The 24,276-nt window shown below is 41.3% G+C and overlaps 1 protein-coding gene across 2 annotated transcripts in view; it reads left to right on the forward strand.

Moving 5' to 3' along the window:
- Positions 1 to 24,276, forward strand: part of ptpn9a (protein tyrosine phosphatase non-receptor type 9a) — a 46,787-nt gene that overhangs the window by 10,166 nt on the left and 12,345 nt on the right. The window contains exons 2-6 of one of the 2 annotated variants that reach the window (XM_014124057.3): positions 3,089 to 3,232; positions 12,892 to 12,981; positions 22,672 to 22,796; positions 23,375 to 23,480; positions 23,624 to 23,734. In XM_014124057.3, coding sequence (XP_013979532.1) covers positions 3,089 to 3,232; positions 12,892 to 12,981; positions 22,672 to 22,796; positions 23,375 to 23,480; positions 23,624 to 23,734 — 576 coding nt within the window. Of the gene's footprint in view, positions 1 to 3,088; positions 3,233 to 11,827; positions 12,602 to 12,891; positions 12,982 to 22,671; positions 22,797 to 23,374; positions 23,481 to 23,623; positions 23,735 to 24,276 lie in introns of those variants that run through there. The other variant, XM_014124058.3, reaches the window with a different exon arrangement.

A 24,276-nucleotide genomic window follows, 5' to 3' on the forward strand; every position in this document is an offset into this window, starting at 1 on the left:
ATACTGAATCCTCTACAATATGTAAATATTTGTGTGTATCCTCTTGATTCACAGAATTTGCCTGAGCCAAAACATTTTTCTTCGAAGTAGAACATTTTTGTTTAGGCCTTATCCTCATGACGGCTATAAGCAGTAGCTAAGCAAACCGGCCCAGAACCTGGGTTGGTGACACACAGGGTCCATAGAATACTTCTTAGGAATCCATTCATGCTCTTAGTTCACCTGAATTAGAAAAGGTACCTATCTTGAAGTAACAGGTCAGTAATGGGTCCAACTCTTGGTGCATGTTCAAGTGTAAACTGTGACGCTTAAGTTTTGGTGAACCAGAAAGTTATTCTAGAGGTAGGTTACTTTTTAATAGTTTATCCATGCACAAACACCTGTTTTTAATCCCTCAATAACATTGTAATTTAATGGGCCTATGTGTGAGCCTGAGAGCATATTCTGTGTCCTTGAGTATCACAATTTGTAGTGGTCCTTTATTGAATCCTGGTTGTTGGGCTCTTTTGGATCATAAATGATAGCATTCCTTCATCTTCTCTGGGAGTCCAGGGTTCCTGGTTGTATTTTGAGTAGAGCCATACTGATATCAGTTGACTGGTATTATTGGCTGATATTGGCCCATTTGTTGTCTTTTACCTGAATAATTTTTTGTATCCGTTTTTGTACAATTGATATTTATATAGGAAGATCATGCTAATTAGAGTACTTTAAAATGTACTGATAATCTGATTAGATATTAAGGCCCACCTCCTTTAAACACCACCTGCAACCAGAGGAAATGCTTTTTACATGAGCCTTCTAAAAGAGCCAGGCCAATATCGTGACTTTCTTGGATTTTCCCAGTTAAAAGAATCAACTGATACACAGAAACAGAGATGAGAATGGAAGAAACTACATGGTGAAAACACAATCCAGCAACACGGCGCAATTTATTTTTTAAACAATTACAAGTTGGCTTCCTCTTCAGCTTTTAGCTGTTTTAGTAGTGCAAGAGCCCCTGACACTCACCAGTTTGTCTTTGAAAGCCTGGGCTTTGCAAGAGGAGGACGGTGGCATCCTGTCCTTTTTAGCTTTGCTCATCAGTAGCTTTTTGTATTCTTGAAGAGCCTGACTTGACTACACCCCCCCCCCCCCCCCCCCCTCACTGGCTGGAGAAGTGGAACTCTTGCTTTGAGCTTTCATTTCCCCCCTCGGGCTTCTGTGACAGCTTGCTGGTGCTGCCTGGCTGGGCTCGTCAAAGAGAATGTCCGGAAGCTTTTAGGGAGGACATGGACCTAGAGGGCGTGCACGCTTAGATTGGTCTCTTTACTAGTTGAAACATGATATAATGGGGGTCTCTAGTGCCTTTTCACACTACTGTAGGTTTCACTACTGATTTTGTTTATTTGAATCTTCATTAGATTTTGCAGCTACTCTTCCTTGGGTCCTCAAAAAACACAACATTGCAAGTAACAAAACACTGATAGTCCCACAAATGTAAAATACAACAATATACAGAACAAATAGATAGTGTTATGAAGCCCTTTTTGTCCAAATGTGTTAGTTTTTGAATATTTTATTTAACGGATAATGGGGAAGTTTTAAAGCTTTGAATTAGCTCCTCCAGGCCTGGTGTCTAGAGGGAAAGATGGCATGATATGTGGGACGGGAAGTTAATGGTCCACCTTGACGTTTGCCCCCCCCCATCAGCTCCAAGCTATTAGATATAGGGATGAACACTGTGTTGCAATTCTGAAATAACTCCCTGAACATCAATTGAATATTTAAATCAGTCCCAGGCAGCATTCATGTAGTATGATGCCGCTGTAATCACTTGGGTCTATCTAAAGTACATTTTGCTTAACCATCTTAGTGGCAAAGCTGTCTGTTTGGTGTGCGCACATGGGTGTGTGTGAAATCTACATCGACAGGGCTCTACCGTGCAACCATTTTACTTGCATATAGCCTAAATGTTTTGCTGTGCGACCAGGAATTTTGCGCCTAGACAAATTTGAAGGATTCTAGCTTCATTACCTCAAATATTTTTCATTATGCTCCCAAATTTCTGTGTGCACTTAAATTTTTCACGCAAGTTGGCGTAGAGCCCTGATCCATTTGTTTAAAACCGCCATTCCTTCAATAGCGAGGGCACATTTTCTTGAAGTTGATGTTGCAGTCTTGGATCTCAAGCCTCATTTAACTGTAGCTATTAAACATGGGAGGACTGACTGGAAGTCAGTGTTTTCTGCACAGAAGCCCAGTGTATTTGCTATGGTAAGGGAAGACCCCCATGAAATGGGCAAAAAATGAATGGCAACTTATTGGCATTGGGCGAACCATATACACACTCGCAAATGAATGTTTCTATTTTTCCTTACACTGTACGTTTATGTACTTAGACGTGAAGCGGTCACCGTTTTCGACCTTTAATCCCAGAAAATGGGCATTCATTCAAAGAGTGTTGAGGCCTCGATGCCATCTTGTTTCTGGGCTAAAAGTACATTTGGCCAAACCTGTGCTCACTGAGTTTCGTCTTCGAAGTCTTTTCCATTTACGAGAAACGGCCATGTCCGTTTGATGTTTTGACCATTTGCAATAAGCAGCTAGTCTCCATCTGGTGGAATTTTCTTGTACAGCAGAAATGTCAAACTATTTAAACATTGCGGAACTAAAGTCTCTGACATTTTAGTTTGACTTCCCGGAAAACCGGGCCCTGGGGGGACGACTTGAGGACGTCGACCTATTTTAATAACACCCGCGGACATCTAGTAAGGGACTGTACATTTGCAATATGGAGATGCCACTCACGTCCCTTGTGTAGGTAGGGTTGATAGTCAGACCTTATGGAATCCAGACTCATGGTAATGGCTGTAGTGTGTTTGATACCATTACCTTTACTCCATTCCAGACATTATTATGAGCCGTCTGTAGCCTCCTGTGAGATAGCATTTCATGTCATAGAAAGGTCATACATGCACCACTTCCTCATAGGATGTATCATGTTAAACCTGAGTTTCACTTACTCTAGTCTTTCATTTCTCTCTGGAGTGACTGCATTGTGTGTGTGACCATCTCTCTCTCTCTCTCTCTCTCTGTGTATTTTTAGGCTACCAAGGAGTTTCTGGAGGAAATCAACAAGTGGACCACTCAGCATGGAGTGTCCCCCCTGTCCTGGGAAGTGGCCGTCAAGTTCCTCATGGCGCGCAAGTTCGACGTGCTCAGGGCCATCGAGCTCTTCCACAGCTACAGGGTGTGTGGGTGGGGCGTGCCGTGCCAGTGGTTGCTGGTAACTTGTGAAGTTGGGAGGAAGATTTTATGAAAGATTATTTTTAACTAAACTTTTTAGGAGGATTTATTTTAATTAAAATGTTATTTGTTTTATTTCTCCTACATTTGAGGGGGAACATCCTCCTCTTCCTCCCTGGAATAGCCTCCTCTGGTCACATGCAGGTGTATGTTTCCGGTCGTGTGTATGTGTACATGTCGGCATGCACACGTTTGGCTTATATGATTGATGGTCATGACAGTGTCATAACGTGTGTTATTTAAAATTAGATTATTTTTTTTAATGACTAAAGAATTTAAGAAACAAACTTTCAAACGGAAGGAAACTTCTTGGCAGGGAAAAAATACATTTCAATAAATGTCTGTTTTGACACAGGTGTCATAACCAGCCATAAAATAATGCAATATGTTACAGCGGGTGTAAATATAGTGTCATGAAAAAGTGAAGTTGAGTGTTACAATATGCATTTACCTAGCAAATAAAATAAGTTGTGTAGAGTAATTCAGCGGTCTAACCAGAACTAGAATGACATTTCTATTTGTCCAAATCTATGGATTTTGGCTGTCTAATCACACAATGACATGCATAGCTCTCTGGGGAGATTGTCTTCAAGTCTCCGGTGAGTGACGAAGTCCATTCCATCTATATAATGTATTACAGGTTATGGATAGGTGGATGACATGAGTTTGCCTCAACCCATGTGTCCAGCAGGTAGAGTTCAAGAACTACAGGCAGATGTGAGATGTAGGCTACTGAGGAAGCTTTGCATTGGTCAGTAGCCTAAGGAGTAATTTGAGATGAGTGCAATTGTTGAACCTATGTACATATTCTAAACAAAGTAACAGTTTTATGTAGAATAAACCATACTTTCTATAATACTGTAGAAGCAGTGTTCTCCTAATTTTTCTATTTAACTAGGCAAGTCAGTTAAGAACAAATTCTTATTTACAATGAGAGCTTAGGAACAGTGGGTTAACTGCCTTGTTCAGAGGCAGAACAACATGTTTTTACCTTGTCAGCTCGACTCGATCTAGCAACCTTTCGGTTACTGGACCAACGCTCTAACCACTAGGCTACCTGCCGCCCCAGTAATATAACAGTGTGCAAATAATAAAGTTCCCTGTCATGTTTGAAGAGCACACAGCGCCCAAGGTAATGGGTTCATGGTTTTGTGCCTCGGATTGGACAGTGTACTGTGCGCAAATGTGTAGGATAGACTATTGCGCAACGACCAACGCTATTTCTATTAATTATAACTTACATGTGTAATGGGCTTATTCACAATTTGATCTGCTAATGAATTAAACAAAAAAAACTATTCTCCATGTTAGACCTGCAATTTTAAACAATACAAAGGGCTTGAAGTAGTCTACTTGAATTTGGAGTAGGCCGCCTACCTTGACAATCAGACGTTTCCTCAATGTGGTGTTTGAAAAGTCCTGGTAATTGTTGTAGCCAATTTATAAGTTGTCCTGCTCTCTTACAATTATCTGTGATTTCATTATTTTTCTTTCTGTTTTTGTCCACTTTAGTTTGTTTCCCGCCACTTCAGTTGAAGGGTGTTGTGGTAAATGTTGGCTTCAACTTGGGTTTCCAAACAAATTCTTCCATGGGGAGAAAAAAAAAAAAAAAAGGAACCTGCTTTTCGTCACGTTCTCTTTATAAAAACAGCGATGGTGTGACACATGAGATTAATGCTACTGCTATTCATGCCTTTGTGTGCCTGCGTCGGCTACAGAAAAATCTCTATGCATCCCATCTGTTTTAGTCAGGCAATCTCCACATTATTCTCACATACAGTACTTTAGAATGTAATCATAATTTTAATATCAATGCATTATTCTTAGTGGTAATGGCCTACTTTTCTTTTTTACACTACCTTTTTTTGGGGGGAGGGGGGTTCTGCTGTATTAGGCCCTAAAAAATTATACAATTGTATAACACTGAAGTCCTTAAATTAAGTGCTTGAGAAAGTATTTTCATTTGATTTGCCAATGTCTGTATGAACCCTGCTTAAAGGATGTATAGTCCTAGGCCTATGTTGTATAGGTGGAGTTATGGGCTAATTTGCATATACAGTGCACTCAAAGTATGCTTACTGATATTTCGTGCATCCCTAGTAGGAAACCTATACAGTGCCTTCGGAAAGTACTCAGATCCCTTGACCTTTTTCAACATTTTGTTAGAGCCTTATTCTGAAATTGATTTTAAATAAAAAATCCTCAGCAATCTACACACAATACCCCATAATGACAAAGCGAAAACAAGTTTAAAAAAAAAATGATCTACCTTATTTACATAAGTATTCAGAGCCTTTGCTAAATTTGAGCTCAGGTGCATCCTGTTTTTATTGATTATCCTTGAGATATTTCTACAACTTGATTTGGATTCCACCTGTGGTAAATTCAATTGATTGGACATGATTTGGAAAGGCACACACCTGTCTGAGGTCCCACAGTTGACCGTGCATGTCAGAGCAAAAACCAAGCCACGATTTCTATGGAATTGTCTGTGGAGTGCCTAGACAGGATTGTGTTGAGGCACAGATCTGTGCAGCGTTGAAGGTCCCCAAGAACAGTGGCCTCCATCATTCTTAAATGGAAGAAGCTTGGAACCACCAAGACTCTTCCTAGAGCTGGCCGCCCAGCCAAACTGAGCAAACAGACAACTTAATTCATGGGTATGCTTGTCATCATCTAGGACTAGGGAGTTTTTAGGATTAAAAACTAAATGGAGCTAAGCACAGCCAAAATCCTAGAGGAAAACCTGGTTGTCTGCTTTCCAACAGACCCTAGGAGACAAATTCACCTTTAAGCAGGACAATGGCCTAAAACACAAGGCCAAATATACACTGGAGTTGCTTACCAAGATGACATTGAATGTTCATGAGTGGCCTAGTTACAGTTTTGACTTAAATTGGCTTGAAAATCTGTGGCGAGACTTGACAATGGCTGTCTAGCCATTGTCAACCAACTTGACAGAGCTTGAAGAATTTTCTTTCAAGAATGATGTACAAATAGTTTACAATCCCAGAAAGACTCACAGCTGTAATCGCTGCCAAAGGTGACTAACGTGTTGACTTTTTTTCCCTCAATGTTAGAAAGGGGGGAAAAATCCACTTTCAGAGTATTTTTGTGTAGATTGTTGACAAAAAAATTACCACTTTTAAATCAATTTTAATCCTACTTTGTAACACAAATGTGGAAAAAGTCAAGGGATGTGAATACTTTCTGAAGGCAGTGTATCTACTTAGCTAATGTACCAACACCAGTGGGTTGACAGGCAGCAGAAGTGACCGTGTCGCATGTAATCCATTCGAATCCTGAGCATCTGGTAATATTATTGAAATGCATTGCAAGTTTGCACCAACTTTATGGATGCCCATTTTCACTCCCATTTGCTGAGCGAAATGTATGTGCGTTGCGCCCTTATACAGACATGACAACATTGTCCACATGGCAGCTGGGGGTGGACCACAACGTGTTGTCTCTGGGCAATTGGGCATCATTTAGCAAAAGTGGGCATATAAGTAATCCATCTCCAGTAAATCGTGACAAACTCAGTTTTGGATGAGACCTGACTTAATGACAAAAATGATCCTATTTACAGTTAGTAGTAAATTTGGACACTAATTTGTTTGACTCATATATCGATGCCATATAGGTTAAAACCAGAGAAGTTGGTTCTAAGGGGCAGTTGACCTTTAATTAATCCTCCATTTGGATGGTGCTGTGTTTAGTCACTTTGTGGACAAATGGCTCTAACTGTCGAACACAAAATGGGACTTATCCGTTCCAATCCACCACAGAAAATGGAAAGTTCCCAAATGTCTTGTTCTCCCTCTAATTTCCTGAATAGCAGCAGGATGTGGCTAGATTTTGCTGCTTGTCACTTTATCAGAGGATTTTGTTAGTTGTGGTTGATTTTCAAGGACTGAATAATCTTGCCTCTTATGAATAAATACCCTATAAACTCTTTCAGTTTGCGTGAAAGGTGTTTGAAATGCCCATGTTTTACCTCTGCTTGAATGAAAGTGTTTGAGGTTGAGCTGTATTTGGCTTGTTGATGTGACACCATTTTTTAATTTAAAAAAATATATGTATTTCCATAACTTCATTTGGTTCAAATGGTGACACGCAGGTACCTGCCAAATAATGAAAACACTTGAGTAAATGAGGGATACAAAGTATATTGAAAGTCGGTGCTTCCACACAGGTGTGGTTCCTGAGTTAATTAAGCAATTAACATCCCATCATGCTTAGGGTCATGTCTAAAAATGCTGGGCAGGCCATGTCTATGGCCCCATAGAATCAAATCAAATGTATTTATATAGCCCTTCTTACATCAGCTGATATCTCAAAGTGCTGTACAGAAACCCAGCCTAAAACCCCAAACAGCAAGCAATGCAGGTGTAGAAGCACGGTGGCTAGGAAAAACTCCCTAGAAAGGCCAAAACCTAGAGAGGAACCAGGCTGAGGGGTGGCCAGTTCTCTTCTGGCTGTGCCGGGTGGAGATTATAACAGAACATGGCCAAGATGTTCAACTGTTCATAAATGACCAGCATGGTCTAATAATAATCACAGTAGTTGTCGGGTGCAACAGGTCAGCACCTCAGGAGTAAGTGTCAGTTGGCTTTTCATAGCCGATCATTGAGAGTATCTCTACCGCTCCTGCTGTCTCTAGAGAGTTGAAAACAGCAGGTCTGGGACAGGTAGCACGTCTGGTGAACAGGTCAGGGTTCCATAGCTGCAGGCAGAACAGTTGAAACTGGAGCAGCAGCACGGCCAGGTGGACTGGGGACAGCAAGGAGTCATCAGGTTAGGTAGTCTTGAGGCATGGTCCTAGGGCTCAGGTCCTCAGAGAGAGAATTAGAGAGAGCATACTTAAATTCACACCGGCTAAGACAGGAGAAATACTCCAGATATAAAACTAACCCTAGCCCCCTGACACAAACTACTGCAGCATAAATACTGGAGGCTGAGACAGGAGGGGTCAGGAGACACTGTGGTCTCATCCGAAGATACCCCCAGACAGGGCCAAACAGGCAGGATATAACCCCACCCACTTTTCCAAAGCACAGCCCCCACACCACTAGAGGGATAACTTCAATCACCAACTTACCATCCTGAGACAAGGCCGAGTATAGCCCACAAAGATCTCCGCCACAGCACAACCCAGACAGGGCACCAACCCAGACAGGAAGACCACGTCAGTGACTCAACCCACTCAAGTGACGCACCCCTCCTAGGGACTGCATGGAAGAGCACCAGTAGGCCAGTGACTCAGCCCCTGTAATAGGGTTAGAGGCAGAGAATCCCAGTGGAGAAAGTGGAACCGGCCAGGCAGAGACGGCAAGGGCGGTTCGTTGCTCCAGTGCCTTTCCGTTCACCTTCACACTCCTGGGCCAGACTACACTCAATCATACTGAAGAGATGAGTCTTCAATAAAGACTTAAAAGTTGAGACCGAGTCTGCGTCTCTCACATGGGTAGGCAGACCATTTCATAAAAATGGAGCTCTATAGGAGAAAGCCCTGCCTCCAGCTGTTTGCTTAGAAATTCTTGGGACAATTAGGAGGCCTGCGTCTTGTGACCGTAGCGTACGTGTAGGTATGTACGGCAGGACCAAATCGGAAAGATGGGTAGGAGCAAGCCCATGTAATGCTTTGTAGGTTAGCAGTAAAACCTTGAAATCAGCCCTTGCCTTAACAGGAAGCCAGTGTAGGGAGGCCAGCACTGGAGTAACATGATCAAACTTTTTGGTTCTAGTCAGGATTCTATCAGCCGTATTTAGCACTAACTGAAGTTTATTTAGTGCTTTAGCCGGAAAGTAGAGCATTGCAGTAGTCTAACCTAGAAGTGACAAAAGCATGGATACATTTTTCTGCATTTTTGGACAGAGAATTTCTGATTTTTGCAATGTTACATAGATGAAAAAAAGCTGTCCTTGAAACAGTCTTGATATGTTCGTCAAAAGAGGGATCAGGGTCCAGAGTAATGCCGAGGTCCTTCAGTTTTATTTGAGACTAATGTACAACCATCAAGATTAATTGTCAGATTCAACAGAAGATCTTTGTTTCTTGGGACCTAGAACAAGCATCTCTGTTTTGTCTGAGTTTAAAAGTAGAAAGTTTGCAGCCATCCACTTCCTTATGTCTGAGACACAGGCTTCTAGCGAGGGCAATTTTGGGGCTTCACCATGTTTCATTGAAATGTACAGCTGTGTGTTATCCGCATAGCTGTGAAAGTTAACATTATGTTTTCGAATGACATCACCAAGAGTTTGTGTGTTTGTGTGTGTGTGTATATATGTATATATATATTAGTTTTCACTATAGTGAAAACAATAGTGGTCCTAAAATGGAACCTTGAGGAACACCAACATTTACAGTTGATTTGTCAGAAGACAAACCATCCACAGAGACAAACTGATATCTTTCCGACAGATAAGATCTAAACCAGGCCATAACTTGTCTGTGTAGACCAATGTGTTTCCAATCTCTCCAAAATAATGTGGTGATCGATGGTATCAAAAGCAGCATTAAGGTCTAGTAGCACAAGGACAGATGCAGAGCCTTGGTCTGACACCATTAAAAGGTCATTTTCCACATTCACGACTGCGGTCTTAGTGCTATGATGGGGTCTAAAACCAGACTGAAGCGTTTCACATACATTGTTCGTCTTCAGTTGCTGTGCAACAGCTTTTTGAAAATGTTTTGAGAAGAATGTGAGATTTGACATAATATATAGTTTTTTTTTAAAACTATCAGCCTTTCTGGTCACGGTTTTGCTTTATTAATGCACCTTTTTAGTGAGTTTGGTACACATCCGGTGGATAGGGAGACATTTATTATATTCAACATAGGAGGGCCAAGGACAGGAAGCAGCTCTTTCAGTAGTTTAGTTGGAATAGGGTCCAGTATGCAGCTTGAAGGTTTGTGTCGAGATAGATATAGTACTGAAACACTTGAGTGTCTCCCTTGATCCTAGGTCCTGGCAGAGTTGTGCAGACTCAGGACAACTGAGCTTTGGATAAATACGCAGATTTAAAGAGGAGTCCGTAATTTGCTTTCTAATGATCATGATCTTTTCCTCAAGGAAGTTCATGAATTTATTACTGCTGAATTTATACCCATCCTCTCTTGGGGAATGTTGCTTTTTTGGGGGGGGATTGTTCTTATTTTCCTCAATTAAGTTGGAAAAATAGGATGATCGAGCAGCAGTGAGGGTTCTTCGATACTGTCTTTCCAAGCTAGTCGGAAGACTTCCAGTTTGGTGTGGCACCATTTCCGTTCCAATTTTCTGGAAGCTTGCTTCAGAGCTCGGGTATTTTCTGTATACCAGGGAGCTAGTTTCTTTGGACAAATGTTTTTTTTAGGAGTGTGACTGCATCTAGGGTATTGCGCAAAGTTAAATTGAGTTCCTCAGTTAACCACTTAACTGATTTTTGTCTTCTGACGTCCTTGGGTAGGCAGAGGGAGTCTGGAAGGGCATCAAGGAATCTTTGGGTTGTCTGAATTTATAGCACGACTTTTGATGATCCTTGGTTGGTGTCTGAGCAGATTATTTGTTGCGTTTGCAAAAGTAGTAAAATGGTGGTCCGATAGTCCAGGATTATGAGGAAAAACATTAAGATCCACAACATTTATTCCATGGGACAAAACTAGGTCCAGAGTATGACTGTGGCAGTGAGTAGGTCCAGAGACATGTTGGACAAAACCCACTGAGTCGATGATGGCTCCGAAAACCTTTTGGAGTGGGTCTGTGGACTTTTCCATGTGAAAATTGGTCACCAAAAATTGGAGTATTATCTGCTATGACTACATGGCATGAGTGGACATTCAATGGTTTGATGAGCATGAAAACAATATATGCCATGGCAGTCTGTCACCAGATCTTTACCCAATTGAACACTGGAGACATGCCTTTAACAGCGGTTTCCACCACCATCAACAAAACACCAAATTATGGTATTTCTTGTGGAGGAATGGTGTCACATTCCTCTGATAGAGTTCCAGATACTTGTAGAATCTAAGCCAAGGCACTTTGAAGCGGTTTTGGCTAGTGGTGGCCCAACGCCTCTGTCTATTGCGCCTCTATTGTTCCTCAAGCAAGGGGGAGGCTGATGACATCGCTAATTTCACATCGAAACCACTCCTTGAATGCCCTACTCGAAGTTTGCAGTTGTCTACAAAACAGTATTTTGCGCAGCATTTTTTGATTTATTTTTATTTTTAAATTTTTTTACCCTTGAGTGTGAACTTTACTGTATTTATACTTAGAATATCGCTTTTCAACAGTAAAGTAAAAAAATCGCTGCAGGACATCTGAGGCAGGGAACATCATAATACACAAGTAAACTAAAGGTTTTTGTCAAATTGCTGTGAATTCTACTCAAAATGTAATGGGGAGACACTTGGTTACCATTATACAATTGTTTTTATTTTTTATTGAAATTCCACACTACTGATTTTGAAAGAAATCAAAACATTTTCTTGTCAATTTGAGAATCATTAAACCTTTTAATATTAGCATTAATTATGTCTCACCAGAGGACAAATTCAAGGCTCTAATGCATGAAATTGTTAAACTGGACAAAAAATTGAAGGTGGCCACAGCAATTTGACGAAGAAAATACATTTATACCCATGTGTACTTACTGGTTAGTGTGCTTTGTGCACTCTCACTAAATATTGAATGCTACTTTGCCCCTTAGGGCCACTAGTATATTGTCCCACATATTAATTGTATGGTGACCCCTCCTATAACTGTAAGCATGTTATGTCATAGTCCTTTGTCCACGGGTATCCAATTGTTTGCCACTTTAGTCCATTGAAGCCTCTTGATCCATATGGAGCAAAGCAGGAGACAAGGTAAAGTCGCTCTAGTCACTTGGGCAGGTAGTTCTTTGGAACTGTTAGTGTAGTGTAGCCTACAGGGTTTAATTCACAGCTTCCCACAGGTATTTATAGCTTATCTGCTTGCATATCACAGTATCTCTGTAATATGATACATCTGAGCACTGAAGCAATACATCCTAGCACTGAAGCAATACATCCTGAAGCTCATCTGTCAAATGGTTTATTTTCCTTTCTCCTTCCTTTCATCTAAACTTCCTTGTAATCACATGACGAGTGAAAGCACACTTGCTGGTAGGCGTTATCCATATTATTGCCTTCATCCTTCCAGCCTTTGATCTAATCAGTATAGATTAAGGAAAGGCCAGTCAATGAAGAGTTCTGAGACACTGTCTGGGATGGGGAATGCAGTTCTGTTTGCATCGTCCAATATTTTGCTCCTGCCCAGCACCAACACACCCAATGCAACAAATCAAGGTCTTAATTGAAGACTGATTAGCGTATCATTTGAATCCGTTGTGCTGGGCTGGAACAGAAGCAGACTTTTGCTCTGGCTCGGCACAAACACACCTGATTGGACTAATTGTAGTGGCCTACATTGAAGATGTAGGTGGATTTGGATCATTGGAATCAATTGTGTTAGTGCTGGACTGGAACAAAAAGCATGCACACATTGCAACCCGAACACCTGTGTAGTGGATGGATGTTGTACTGTAGGCCTCTTCAGGCCTGATGTTCCCTTTTAACTATTTTTCTCATGTTTCTAGGAGACGCGTCTGAAAGAGGGCATTGTCAAACTACAGCCCCAGGAGGAACCTCTGCGCTCAGAACTGCTCAGTGGAAAGTTCACTGTGCTGGTGAGTCTAATAGTTTCCAGTTTTAATGTCACATGTACAGTTAAATGCCTTTCTTATAAGCTCTAACCCCCAAAATGCAGTAATCAATTTAATACTAAAAATGACAAAATAGAACAAACACACAAGATCTAAAAAAATAAGGACAAAGTAAGCAAACTGCATACAGGGTCAGTTCCAGTACCATATTTACAATGTGCAGGGATACTGGATTGATAGGGGTAAGGTGACTAGGCATCAGGATATATGATTAACAGAGTAGCAGCTGTGTGTGTTGGGCCCTGTGAGTGTGCGGTAGAAAATATAAATGTCAACTCCGATATTTTGTTAGCTATTTAGCAGTCTTATGGCATGGGGATCGAAGCTGTTCAGGCGCTTGTTGGTGTCAGACTTGATGCACCGGTCCCACTCTGGAGAAGCAGAGAGAACAGTCTATGGCTTGGGTGGTTGGAGTCTTTTTAATGATTTTTCCAGGCCTTCCTTTCACACTGCCTAATTGTCCGCACCACCCTCTGTAGCGCCATGCGATCGAGGGCAGTGCTATTGTCATACCAAGTAGTGATGCAGCCAGTCAAGGTGCTCTCAATGGTACAGCTGTACAACTTTTTGAGTATTTTGAGAGCCTATGCCAAACCTTTTCAACCTCCTGATTGGGAAAAGGCGCTGCCGCGCCTTCTTCACGACTGTGTGCATGTGTTGACCATTTCAAGTTCTTAGTGATTTAGACACAGAGGAACTTGAAGCTCTCATCGCGTTCCACTGCAGGCCCATCGATGGAGTTGTGAGTGACCACGCGGTCGTGGGTGAACAGGGAGTACAGAAGGGGAATAAGCACACATCCCTGTTAACCAATTGTGTGTGTGCCTAGAGTGTATGCCAGCTTTGGCAACCCTGTGTTTTCTCCTGCATCGTGCCTACTGAACACAACCCAGATGCTGAAAAAGATAAACACTATAACAACTCTAGGACTAGACATTAAATTGGCTATCCTCTGCCTATGGAGCAGCTAGTAGATGTTGTTTCCCTTCCTGTCACTCACTCCCCATTATGAGGAAGCTCTCGTCAGGATGGGGAGACCGGCAGAGGAAATGCTCTTGAACTTTTTTTTATTTTACAGCTTTGAGATATCTGGAGCTGTATGAGCTTGGGGGGAGGCATGCATAACCATGGTAGCAATTAAAAGGGAACAGTTTAGAGATTATGGTAAAATTCTTAGACTAAAGGTACACTGTTGCTTTAATGTGCATTTTACATTTTTGCTGCATTTGTTGTTAAATTACTCTGGATACATTCAGTAGTATGGTAATATGCTTGGAACATTTGGGGTAGGTGCAACAAGACAAAAAAAGGGTTTGAGTGCGAGGTGTAACTGGTGCTTCCAAGTGGCCACACAACTCCAAAGTGTACACAGTTCCTAAGTAATTTCAATGCACTTTTATGACTCAGTCTTCAACTAAGGTATTTTTTATTTTTCTGAAAAGCTTCTACCCGCAAGCCATAAGACTACTAAATAGTTAACCAATAGCTACTATCTGTATTGACAGACTCATCACATATGCTGCTGCTACTGTTTTATTATCTATCTTGTTGTCTGGTCACTTTATCCCTACCTGGAGTGCCTTCAGAAATTATTTACACCCCTTCACTTTTTCCACATTTTGGTGTTACAAAATGGGATAAAAATAGTTTTTTGCAATTTGTGTAACACTAATATGCATGCAGAAGCGCTCCATGACTTTCAACGTGGCACCGTCATAGAATGCCACCTTTCCAACAAGTTAGTTCGTCAAATTGCTGCCCCGGTTAACTGAGTGCTGTTATTGTGAAGTGGAAATGTCTAGGAGCAACAACGGCTCAGCCGGGAAGTGGTAGGCCACACAAGCTCACAGAACAAGACCGCCGAGTGCTGTAGCGTGTAAAAATCGTCTATCCTCGGTTGCAACACTCACTACCAAGTTCCAAACTGCCTCTGGAAGCAACGTCAGCACAATAACTGTTTGTCGGGAGATTCATGAAATGGGTTTCCATGGCCGCACACAAGCCTAAGATCACCATGCCAATGCCAAGCGTCGACTGGAGTGGTGTAACATTCTCCACCATTGGACTCTGGAGCAGTGGAAACGTTCTCTGGAGTGATGAATCACGCTTCACCATCTGGCAGTCCAACGGACTAATCTGCGTTTGGTAGATGCCAGGAGAAAGCTACCTGCCCAACTGCATAGTGCAAATGTAAAGTTTGGTGGAGGAGCAATAATGGTCTAGGGCTGTTATGGTTCGAGCTAGTCCCCTTGTTCCAGTGAAGGGAAATGTTAACGCTACAGCATACAATGACATGCTAGATGATTCTGTGCTTCCAACTTTGTGGCAACAGTTTGGGGAAGGCACTTTCCTGTTTCAGCATGACAATGCTCCCGTGCATAAAGTGGGGTCCATACAGAAATGGCTTGTCGATTGGTGTGTAAAATATTGACTGGCGTGCAGAGCCCTGACCTCAACCCCAACTTACACCTTTGGGATGAATTGGAATGCCGACTGCAAGCCAGGCCTAATCGCCAAAAATCAATGCCCAACCTCCCTAATGCTCTTGTGGCTGAATGGAAGCAAGTCCCAGCAGCAATGTTCCAACATCTAGTGGTAAGCCTTCCCAGAAGCGTGGAGGCTGTTATAGAAGCAATGTAGGGACCATATTAATGCCCATGATTTTGGAATGAGATGTTTGAGGAGCAGGTGTCCACGTACTTTTGGTCATGTAGTGTATCTTGATTAGATAAGCATTCAACCCCCTGAGACAATACATGTTAGACTTATCCAGAAAGAGTCACAGCTGTAATTGATTCTAAGAGCTTTACACACCTGAATTGTACAATATTTTAACATTCTTTAAGCTTTGTCATGTTGGTTGTTGATCATTGCTAGACAGACATTTTCAAGTCTTGCCATAGATTTAAGATTTAAGTCAACTGTAATTAGGCAACTCGGGAACTTTCAATGGCGTCTTGGTAAGCAACTCTAGTGTGTGTTATTTTATTGTCCAGCTGAAAGGTGAATTTGTCTCCCAGTATCTATTGGAAAGCAGACTGAACAAGGATTTTCTTCTAGGATTATGCATGTGCTTATCTGTTTGTTTTTATTTTTTTTTTAACTCCCGAATCCTTGCCGATGACAAGCAATCCTATGATGCAGCCACAACTATGCTTGAAAATATGAGGAGTGGTACTCAGTGTTGTGTTGGATTTGCCCCAGACACTTTATTCAGGACATGGTTAATTTCTTTGCCACATTTTTTTGCAGTTTTACTTTAGTGCGTTATTGCAGACAGGATGAATGTTTTGGAATATTTTTATATTCCTTCTAACTTATTTTCACTTTTTTTTTTAAGTCACCATTGGCCTCATGATGAAATCACTGTGCAATTTCCATCCTCTCCGGCAGCTGCGTTAGGTTGGACGCCTGTATCTTTAGTGACTGGGTGTATTGATGCACCATCCAAAATGTAATTATTAACTTCACCACACATTTTATTTTTACCCATCTACCAATATGTTCCCTTCTTTGCGAGGCATTGGAAAACCTCCCGGGTCTTTGTGGTTGAATCGGTTTTGAAATTCATTGCTCGACTGCAAGACCTTACAATTATCTGTATGTGTCAGGTACAGAGATGAGGTAGTCGTAAAAAAATCATTTTAAACACACTTACTATTAGTCCATGCAACTTATTATGCTTTTTGTTGAGCACATTTTTACTCCTGAACTTTTATGTGCAGTTGAAGTTGGAAGTTTACATACACCAAGTACATTTAATCCTAGTAAAAATTCCCAGTCTTAGGCCAGTTAGGATCACCACTTTATTTTAAGAATGTGAAATGTCAGAATAATAGTAGTGATTTTATTTCAGCTTTTATTTCTTTCATCACATTCCCAGTAGGTCAGGAGTTTACATGCACTCAATTAGCATTGCCTTTAAATTGTTTAACTTGGGTCAAACGTTTCGGGTAGCCTTCCACAAGCTTCCCACAATAAGTTTGGTGAATTTTGGCCCATTGCTCCTGACAGAGCTGGTGCAACTGAGTCAAGTTTGTAGGCCTCCTTGCTCGCACACGCTTTTTCAGTTTTGCCCACAAATTTTCTATAGGATTGAGGTCAGGGCTTTGTGATGGCCACTCCAATACCTTGACTTTGTTGTCCTTAAACCATGTTGCCACAACTTTGGAAGTATGCTTGGGGTCATTGTCCATTTGGAAGACCCATTTGCAACCAAGCTTTAACTTCCTGACTGATGTCTTGATGTTGCTTCAATATATCCACATAATTTTCCATCCTCCTGATGCCATCTATTTCGTGAAGTGCACCACTCCCTCCTGCAGCAAAGCAGCCCCACAAGATGATGCTGCCACCCCCGTGCTTCACGGTTGGGATGGTGTTCTTCGGCTTGCAAGCGTTCCTCATTTTCCTCCAAACATAACGATGGTCATTATGGCCAAACAGTTCTATTTTTGTTTCATCAGACCAGAGGACATTTCTCCAAAAAGTACAATCTTTGTCCCCATGTGCAGTTGCATATCGTAGTCTGGCTTTTTTATGGCGGTTTTGGAGCAGTGGCTTCTTCCTTGCTGAGCGGCCTTTCCGGTTCTGTCACTATAGAACTAGTTTTACTGTGGATATAGATACTATGGTACCTGTTTCCTCCAGCATCTTCACAAGGTCTTTTGCAGTTCTGAGATTGATTTGTACTTTTCGCACCAAAATATGTTAATCTCTGAGACAGAACGCGTCTCCTTCCTGAGCAGTATGACGGCTGTGTGGTCCCATGGTGTTTATACTTACGTACTGTTGTTTGTACAGATGAACATGGTACCTTCAGGTGTTTGGAAATTGCTCCCAAGGATAACCCAGACTTTTGGAGGTCTACCTTTTTTTTTCCTCAGTCTTGGCTGATTTCTTTAGATTTTTCCCATGATGTCAAGCAAAGAGGCACTGAGTTTGAAGGTAGGCCTTGAAATACATCCACAGGTACACCTCCATTTGACTCAAATGGTGTCAGCCTATCAGAAGCTTCTAAAGCCATTACATAATTTTCTGGAATTTTCCCAGCTGTTTAAAGGCACAGTCAACTTAGTGGAAGTAAACTTCTGACCCACTGGAATTGTGATACAGTGAAAATCTGTCTGTAAACAATTGTTGGAAAAATGACTTGTCATGCACAAAGTAGATGTCCTACTCGACTTGCCAAAACTAGTTTGTTAACAAGAAATTTGTGGAGTGGTTGAAAAACGAGTTTTAATGACTACAACCAAAGTGTATGTTAACTTACGATTTCAACTGTATCACTTGTGAATGATGCCCAGCGTGTGCAGTAAGGCAAGAAACAGCACATGCCTTTTTCTGTGACTTAAAAAAAAAGAAATCATAGTCTCTCACCTCATGTAGCCTAGCCCATAGGCCTATATGTTTTGTATCACAACTAAAGTGGCCAAATAACTTTATGTTTAATCCGCTTTACAACCAGTGTAGAGCCTAACTGGCATACATAGGTGGCATGTGAGTTTCAAGTTTGGGTAAGAATTTTCACGAAATTGCACATCTATAATAAAGCGTTACATGCTTTATCGCATTTGCAGTCACTTGAGAAGTGTTTTCTGCCTAGCCTACTGCAGTATGCATTGCTGTGCTGCATTTTGGATATCCGCGCTTATAGCCTACTGCAGTGTGCGCATTGCTGCGCTTATAATGTGAAGACATAGCCTAATAGTTTATCACCAGTTCTTTTTTTTAAGCTAAATGGTTCTGAGCTGTTGTATCAGCCTCATTTGCTTTAAAAAAAAATAAAATAATTGATGCGAGTGGTTGTGTTAATTTGGGATCTCACATCCCACAAATGTCCCAGAGTATGTTTGGAATATTTATTTATTGCACAGGAGAGGTTGACCAATAGAATAGGGTAACTTTTGTACTATGGGGATAGTAGGTTGACGTAGGTGTTCGTTAGGCCTACTCATTTTGTTGGCAGACAAAGTAGGCAAAATGTGGACAGTTCTTTTATCTTAAATATGCACCTCCAAATTCATCATTAGTGATTCGCGCAGTTGCGTCCCCGACATGTCGGTCTTCACTTGTAGTATACTATTTAGTTGAGATGCCTGTAAGATATCTGAGAGAGCAATTTGAGTGAGAGGTGCTTCGGCGTATGGTAGCCGGGAGAAGGGAATTATAATTATTATATTCAGCCCAAGAGCTCAATAGACATTTTGGGTTGCAAAAGTTATGGCTTTTTTTTAGGGGGCTTTACAGCCACACAAGGAGGATGCCACCGGGAAATATAAGGCCTGGTTAGAATATTAAGTGCTTGTCAAATTGTGAAGGAGAGACTGATGAAGTGTATGCAGCCTGCACAAAAAACAAATCGGAGCTCATGCCTTTCATGCATTTTTGTTTCTTCTAATTATCATTAGTCGCATAATGCAGTCTTAAAATGTATTAAAAATCAAAACATATAGCCAAACGTATATCGCAACTAAATTTGCATAAATAACTCTAAATTTAAACATATAGGCTGACGTTTGTTTGTTAACCGCTCAACAGAGTAGCCGTATGTGCGCACTTCCTTGGAAATCGTTTGGAGAAAACATCCTTTCTATTTTATTAATCTTTTTACAATTGTATTCTTCATACTATAAAAAATGCCACGGAATTCTAAGTGAATCTTGTCTGCTAAATGAATTGGTGTAGCCCACAGGCATATGGCATAGCCATATCAGGAGTATGCTATTCTGTTCTTCTAAAATAGACTACATTTTCTTCATGTTTCTTTAGACGTGTCTAAAATAAATAATGGATTTATTGTGGCGATATAGGCTATACTAAATGGATTTATTGAACTTTTTAAAATGGATGTAGATGTTCAAAATGTCTCAGTGGCTTGTCGGCTATGTGTGGAAGCCAGGACGTGTTTGTTAACAGTCAATTACCGTGAGACCAGCAGTTATTTGCTTTACAATCACCAGCTGACACAATTTCATGGCCGCTACAGCCCTAGTCATGAGATGCATGGTCCGGTGCAAATTTTCTTCACAAAACAAACGGGCTCATTCTGTTCAGGACAACTCGGTGTATAACGCAATGTTATCTTGTAACTGTACATCAAACATGGAGATCATAAATGTTGAGGCTGTACAATTCGTTGGGACATGGACTCTACAAGATGGCGGAAGTGTTCCACAAGAATGCTGGCCCATGTTGACTCATGCTTCCCACAGTTGTGAAGTTGGCTGGATGTACTTTGAGTGGTAGACCATTCTTGATACACATGGGAAACTGTTGGGAATAGAAAAACCCAGCAGCATTGCAGTTCTTGACACAAAACAGTGCACCTGGCACATACTACCATACTCTGTTCAAAGGCACTTAAATCTTTTGTCTTGTCCATTTACATAAAAATCCTTCTTTAACCTGTATCCCCCATTCATCTACACTGACTTGAAGTGGATTTAACAAGTTACTTCAATAAGGGATTATAGCTTTCACCTGGTCAGTTGATGTCATGGAAAGAGCAGGTGTCCTTAATGTAATTTACACTCGGTGTATATTACATTAGTTTTATGAGGAATTATTTATTTAATTTTTTTCACCTTTATTTAACCAGGTAGGCAAGTTGAGAACAAGTTCTCATTTACAATTGCGACCTGGCCAAGATAAAGCAAAGCAGTTCGACACATACAACAACACAGAGTTACACATGGAGTAAAACAAATTTACAGTAGAAAAATGTCTATACAATGTGAGCAAATGAGGTGAGGTAAGGGAAGTAAAGGCAAAAAAAGGCCATGGTGGCAAAGTAAATACAATATAGCAAGTAAAACACTGAAATGGTAGATTTGTAGTGGAAGAAAGTGCAAAGTAGAAATGATGGGGTGCAAAGGAGCTAAATAAATAGTGTGAGGTGCACATTTGGACTCATGGGTGTTTAGCTTGCTTGTATGACATCAATGCGGTATTATAATCCTCAACGTCTCATCTTTCAAAATACATTGAGTCCTTGTAAGTTACAGCATTTCCCTCACTCAAGCAATGAAAGAATTTGCAAAAGCTGCCAAATTAGTGGGAGGATGGGGGCAACTTCTAATCGCGCTTGGTGGTTTAAGTCAGAACGGCTGTCAGTCAAAATCCTTACAGAGCTGTGAAACAGTCCCTGAGCTCTGACGTGTTACTGTACAGCCACTAGTTTCAATTTAGGCACTTATCAGTGTGCAAATTTGACATTTTCAACCCATATACGGGTACGAGTGTAAAAGGCTGCTAGAAGTAGTAGTACTACTAGTAATAGAAATTGTATCTTGGCTTGGATGTTGAATTCAAAATGGGATTTTATAGTAATTCAAAATTGTGGATGATAATGGTAAGCTGCGTAGAGTTTCAGCAAGAATGTTGTGGGGGAGGTGTAAGATATCAGCATGTTGGTAGTCTTTAGACTGTTGGAATGGGTTAATAATAACTCAATAGTTCAAATCGAGAAGTCAGGGTCCTTCCATGTAGTTTGTCTTGGAATGGGATCAAGTGTGGTAGTGAAGGGTCCCTCCCTTTCTCCCTGCATGGAAATCTGAGTCAGTCAGCAGGGCTAGAGCTATGACAGCTGATTGTCACCGATCCCTCTTCTCTTCCCCCCCCCCCCCCCCTCCCTTCCCATTGTCACGCCACTGCCAGTCTGCTGCATCAATTTGAGACAACCTCCTTCCTTACAGAAAGAACACTTCCACAACTTCAGCACTGGCCCTCTGTCTGTATCCTGTCAGGTATTTTTAGTCATAAGACTATTTTGCCCTCAAATAACAGGAGTGTCCAGGGCCTGTATTCAAGCGCCTCAGGAGTGCTGATCTAGGATCAGGTCTTCCACGTAATCTTATTATAATCTAAAATGTCAAACATCTTATTCAGCCCTCCCACTCTAAGACGCTTTATGAATGTGGGCCCTGATAAAGGGGTAAATACATTTGTCAAAATAGTCACTCGATCCGCTTTTTGGATGCTGGGGTGAGTGTAAATTGTTGTGGTTCAAACTAGACTATTCAGTTGAAATTCTGTCATTTTCAGTAGGTTGCGCAAAGTGCAAGAACAATGTATTTTCATTGATAATCCAGTAACCTGAACTTGTTTTAATTGAATGGGACCCTTGTTTTAACAATTGTTTCCTCTTAAGTGCAATGTCCCTTTCATACAAGTCACTCCTTCAGAGATGTGAGGCGGCACCCATTTTAAATCTGACTGTGAACCCAGGTGCTTCCACGTGGCCAAAGCTCTCATTGCTTCTCATGGTCATGTCTACTCTGCCACCTTGTGGTCAACCTGAACCCAGACCCCATTTTAGATACTTGGGCCTGCAAGCTGCTGCTCTGTCCCATGTATTTGATGATTGCATGTTGGATCCAGTGTGCAACTAGTCCTGTATGTACTTCTACTGTCAACTGTATGCACCTCTGTCAGAATACCACTTACAATTCCCGGTGTATTTAGATCAACAGAAAAAAATTGAAGTTAATACTAAATGAAATTTGTGATGTGCTGCTTATTCTCTTCCTTTGCTCAACTAAGGTACTGTATATTTGAATATGCAGATGTTGGCATCTGTGCCCTGCAGTGCAGCTAAGATGCACACCCTAATCGCTCCTTACTTTGACCCCTGTCTCTGTTCTGTTCTAACAGAGTGTGCGAGACCCATCAGGCGCCTCCATAGCCTTGTACACGGCCAAGCTCCACCACCCCAACAAGACAGGCAACCATGTTGTCCTGCAAGCTCTTTTCTACCTCCTGGACCAGGCTGTGGAGAGGTGAGCACAGATGTGTGTATGTATGTCATATAGCAGACACTTTTATCCAAATACATTGGTCCTGGGAATCTCACCCACTATCATGGTGTTCCAAGCGCCATGCTCTACCAACTAAGCTATGGAGGACCAGTATTAGCCTATTATCTATTCTGTTCAGTTATGTGGATGAGACTCCGGCTTAAATGACATGATCAATTTCCTTTCATAGAAAATCAAGACCATTGGGTAAAAAAAATGGACAAATTGGACCAAATGAGACATGTTGGTGTTAATTATATGCAGCTTTTAACATCTATGGCATTCATTCTAGTACATTATGCATAGCACACAGATTTATAAATCTGCTTATGTATTAAGAAGGTATTACCAACATACAGTACCAGTCAAAAGTTTGGACACTTACTCAAGGTTTTTTCTTAATTTTGTACTATTTTCTACATTGTAGAATAATAGTGAAGACATCAAAACTATGAAATACTACATGATTCCATATGTGTTAAACAAATCAAAATATATTTGAGATTCTTGAAGTAGCCACCCTTTCCCTTGATGACAGCTTTGCACACTCTTTCCTCCAGCTTTGAAACTCAAAGAAATGGCCTGGTGTTCATTTACGACATGGCGGGCTCCAACTACACCAACTTTGAGCTGGACCTCAGCAAGAAGATCCTCAACCTACTCAAGGTTAGAAAGTACTGAGCCAGCATATTGTAGTAGTGTATCAATATCTGTTCACCAGGCTAATATGTTGACAAAAAATGTATGTTTATGAAAAAGTGGCCAGGATTGCAAAACCGTTCCAAAATTGCAGCTCTGCTCTCCACCAGGGGGCGTTCCCTGCCAGGCTGAAGAAAGTGTTGATAGTGGGCGCCCCTGTCTGGTTCCGCGTGCCCTACAACCTGCTGAGCCTGCTGCTTAAGGAGAAACTCAGGGAGAGGGTGAGTGCAGTGGTATTATTCTCACTATGGGCAGAATCATATCTTCAGAAACAAGCATCAAGTCCAACTTTAACTATCAAGAAAGTGTGACAGTGACTGATGTTCTAAACCGACTTCCTAAGTATATGTGGCTAATGCAGGAATCACACAACCCTGGTGTTGCTAGCACCATGCAAGCTGTGCTGTCAGTTGCATTTAAAACAGTGTTTTTTTCAGATGCAGCATGATGGAGATATGTTCTGGCATGGTGCACTATCATAGGCTTAGCCTCACAGTGTAGAGCGAAGCATGGCCCCTGTGTCTCTAAAGACATTGCACCAGTAACCCCTTTCACTCCCTGCCCTAGTTTAGGAACATCTCCTAGTAAGGAGCAGATAAACACTCCTGGGACCTGGGGATGAGTCACATTTTTAATCTGATGTCTTGTCCCATGATGCATTGAATGGGAATGAAATCAACCTAATCCTCTATTGTACAGAATCCATTGAGAACATCCTGAAGGCTGAAACCTACAGCTTACAAATCAGGATGTCCTAAAAAGG

Source organism: Salmo salar, chromosome 10, assembly GCF_965601325.2.
Source record: "Salmo salar chromosome 10, fSalSal1, whole genome shotgun sequence".
Lineage (NCBI taxonomy): Eukaryota > Metazoa > Chordata > Actinopteri > Salmoniformes > Salmonidae > Salmo > Salmo salar.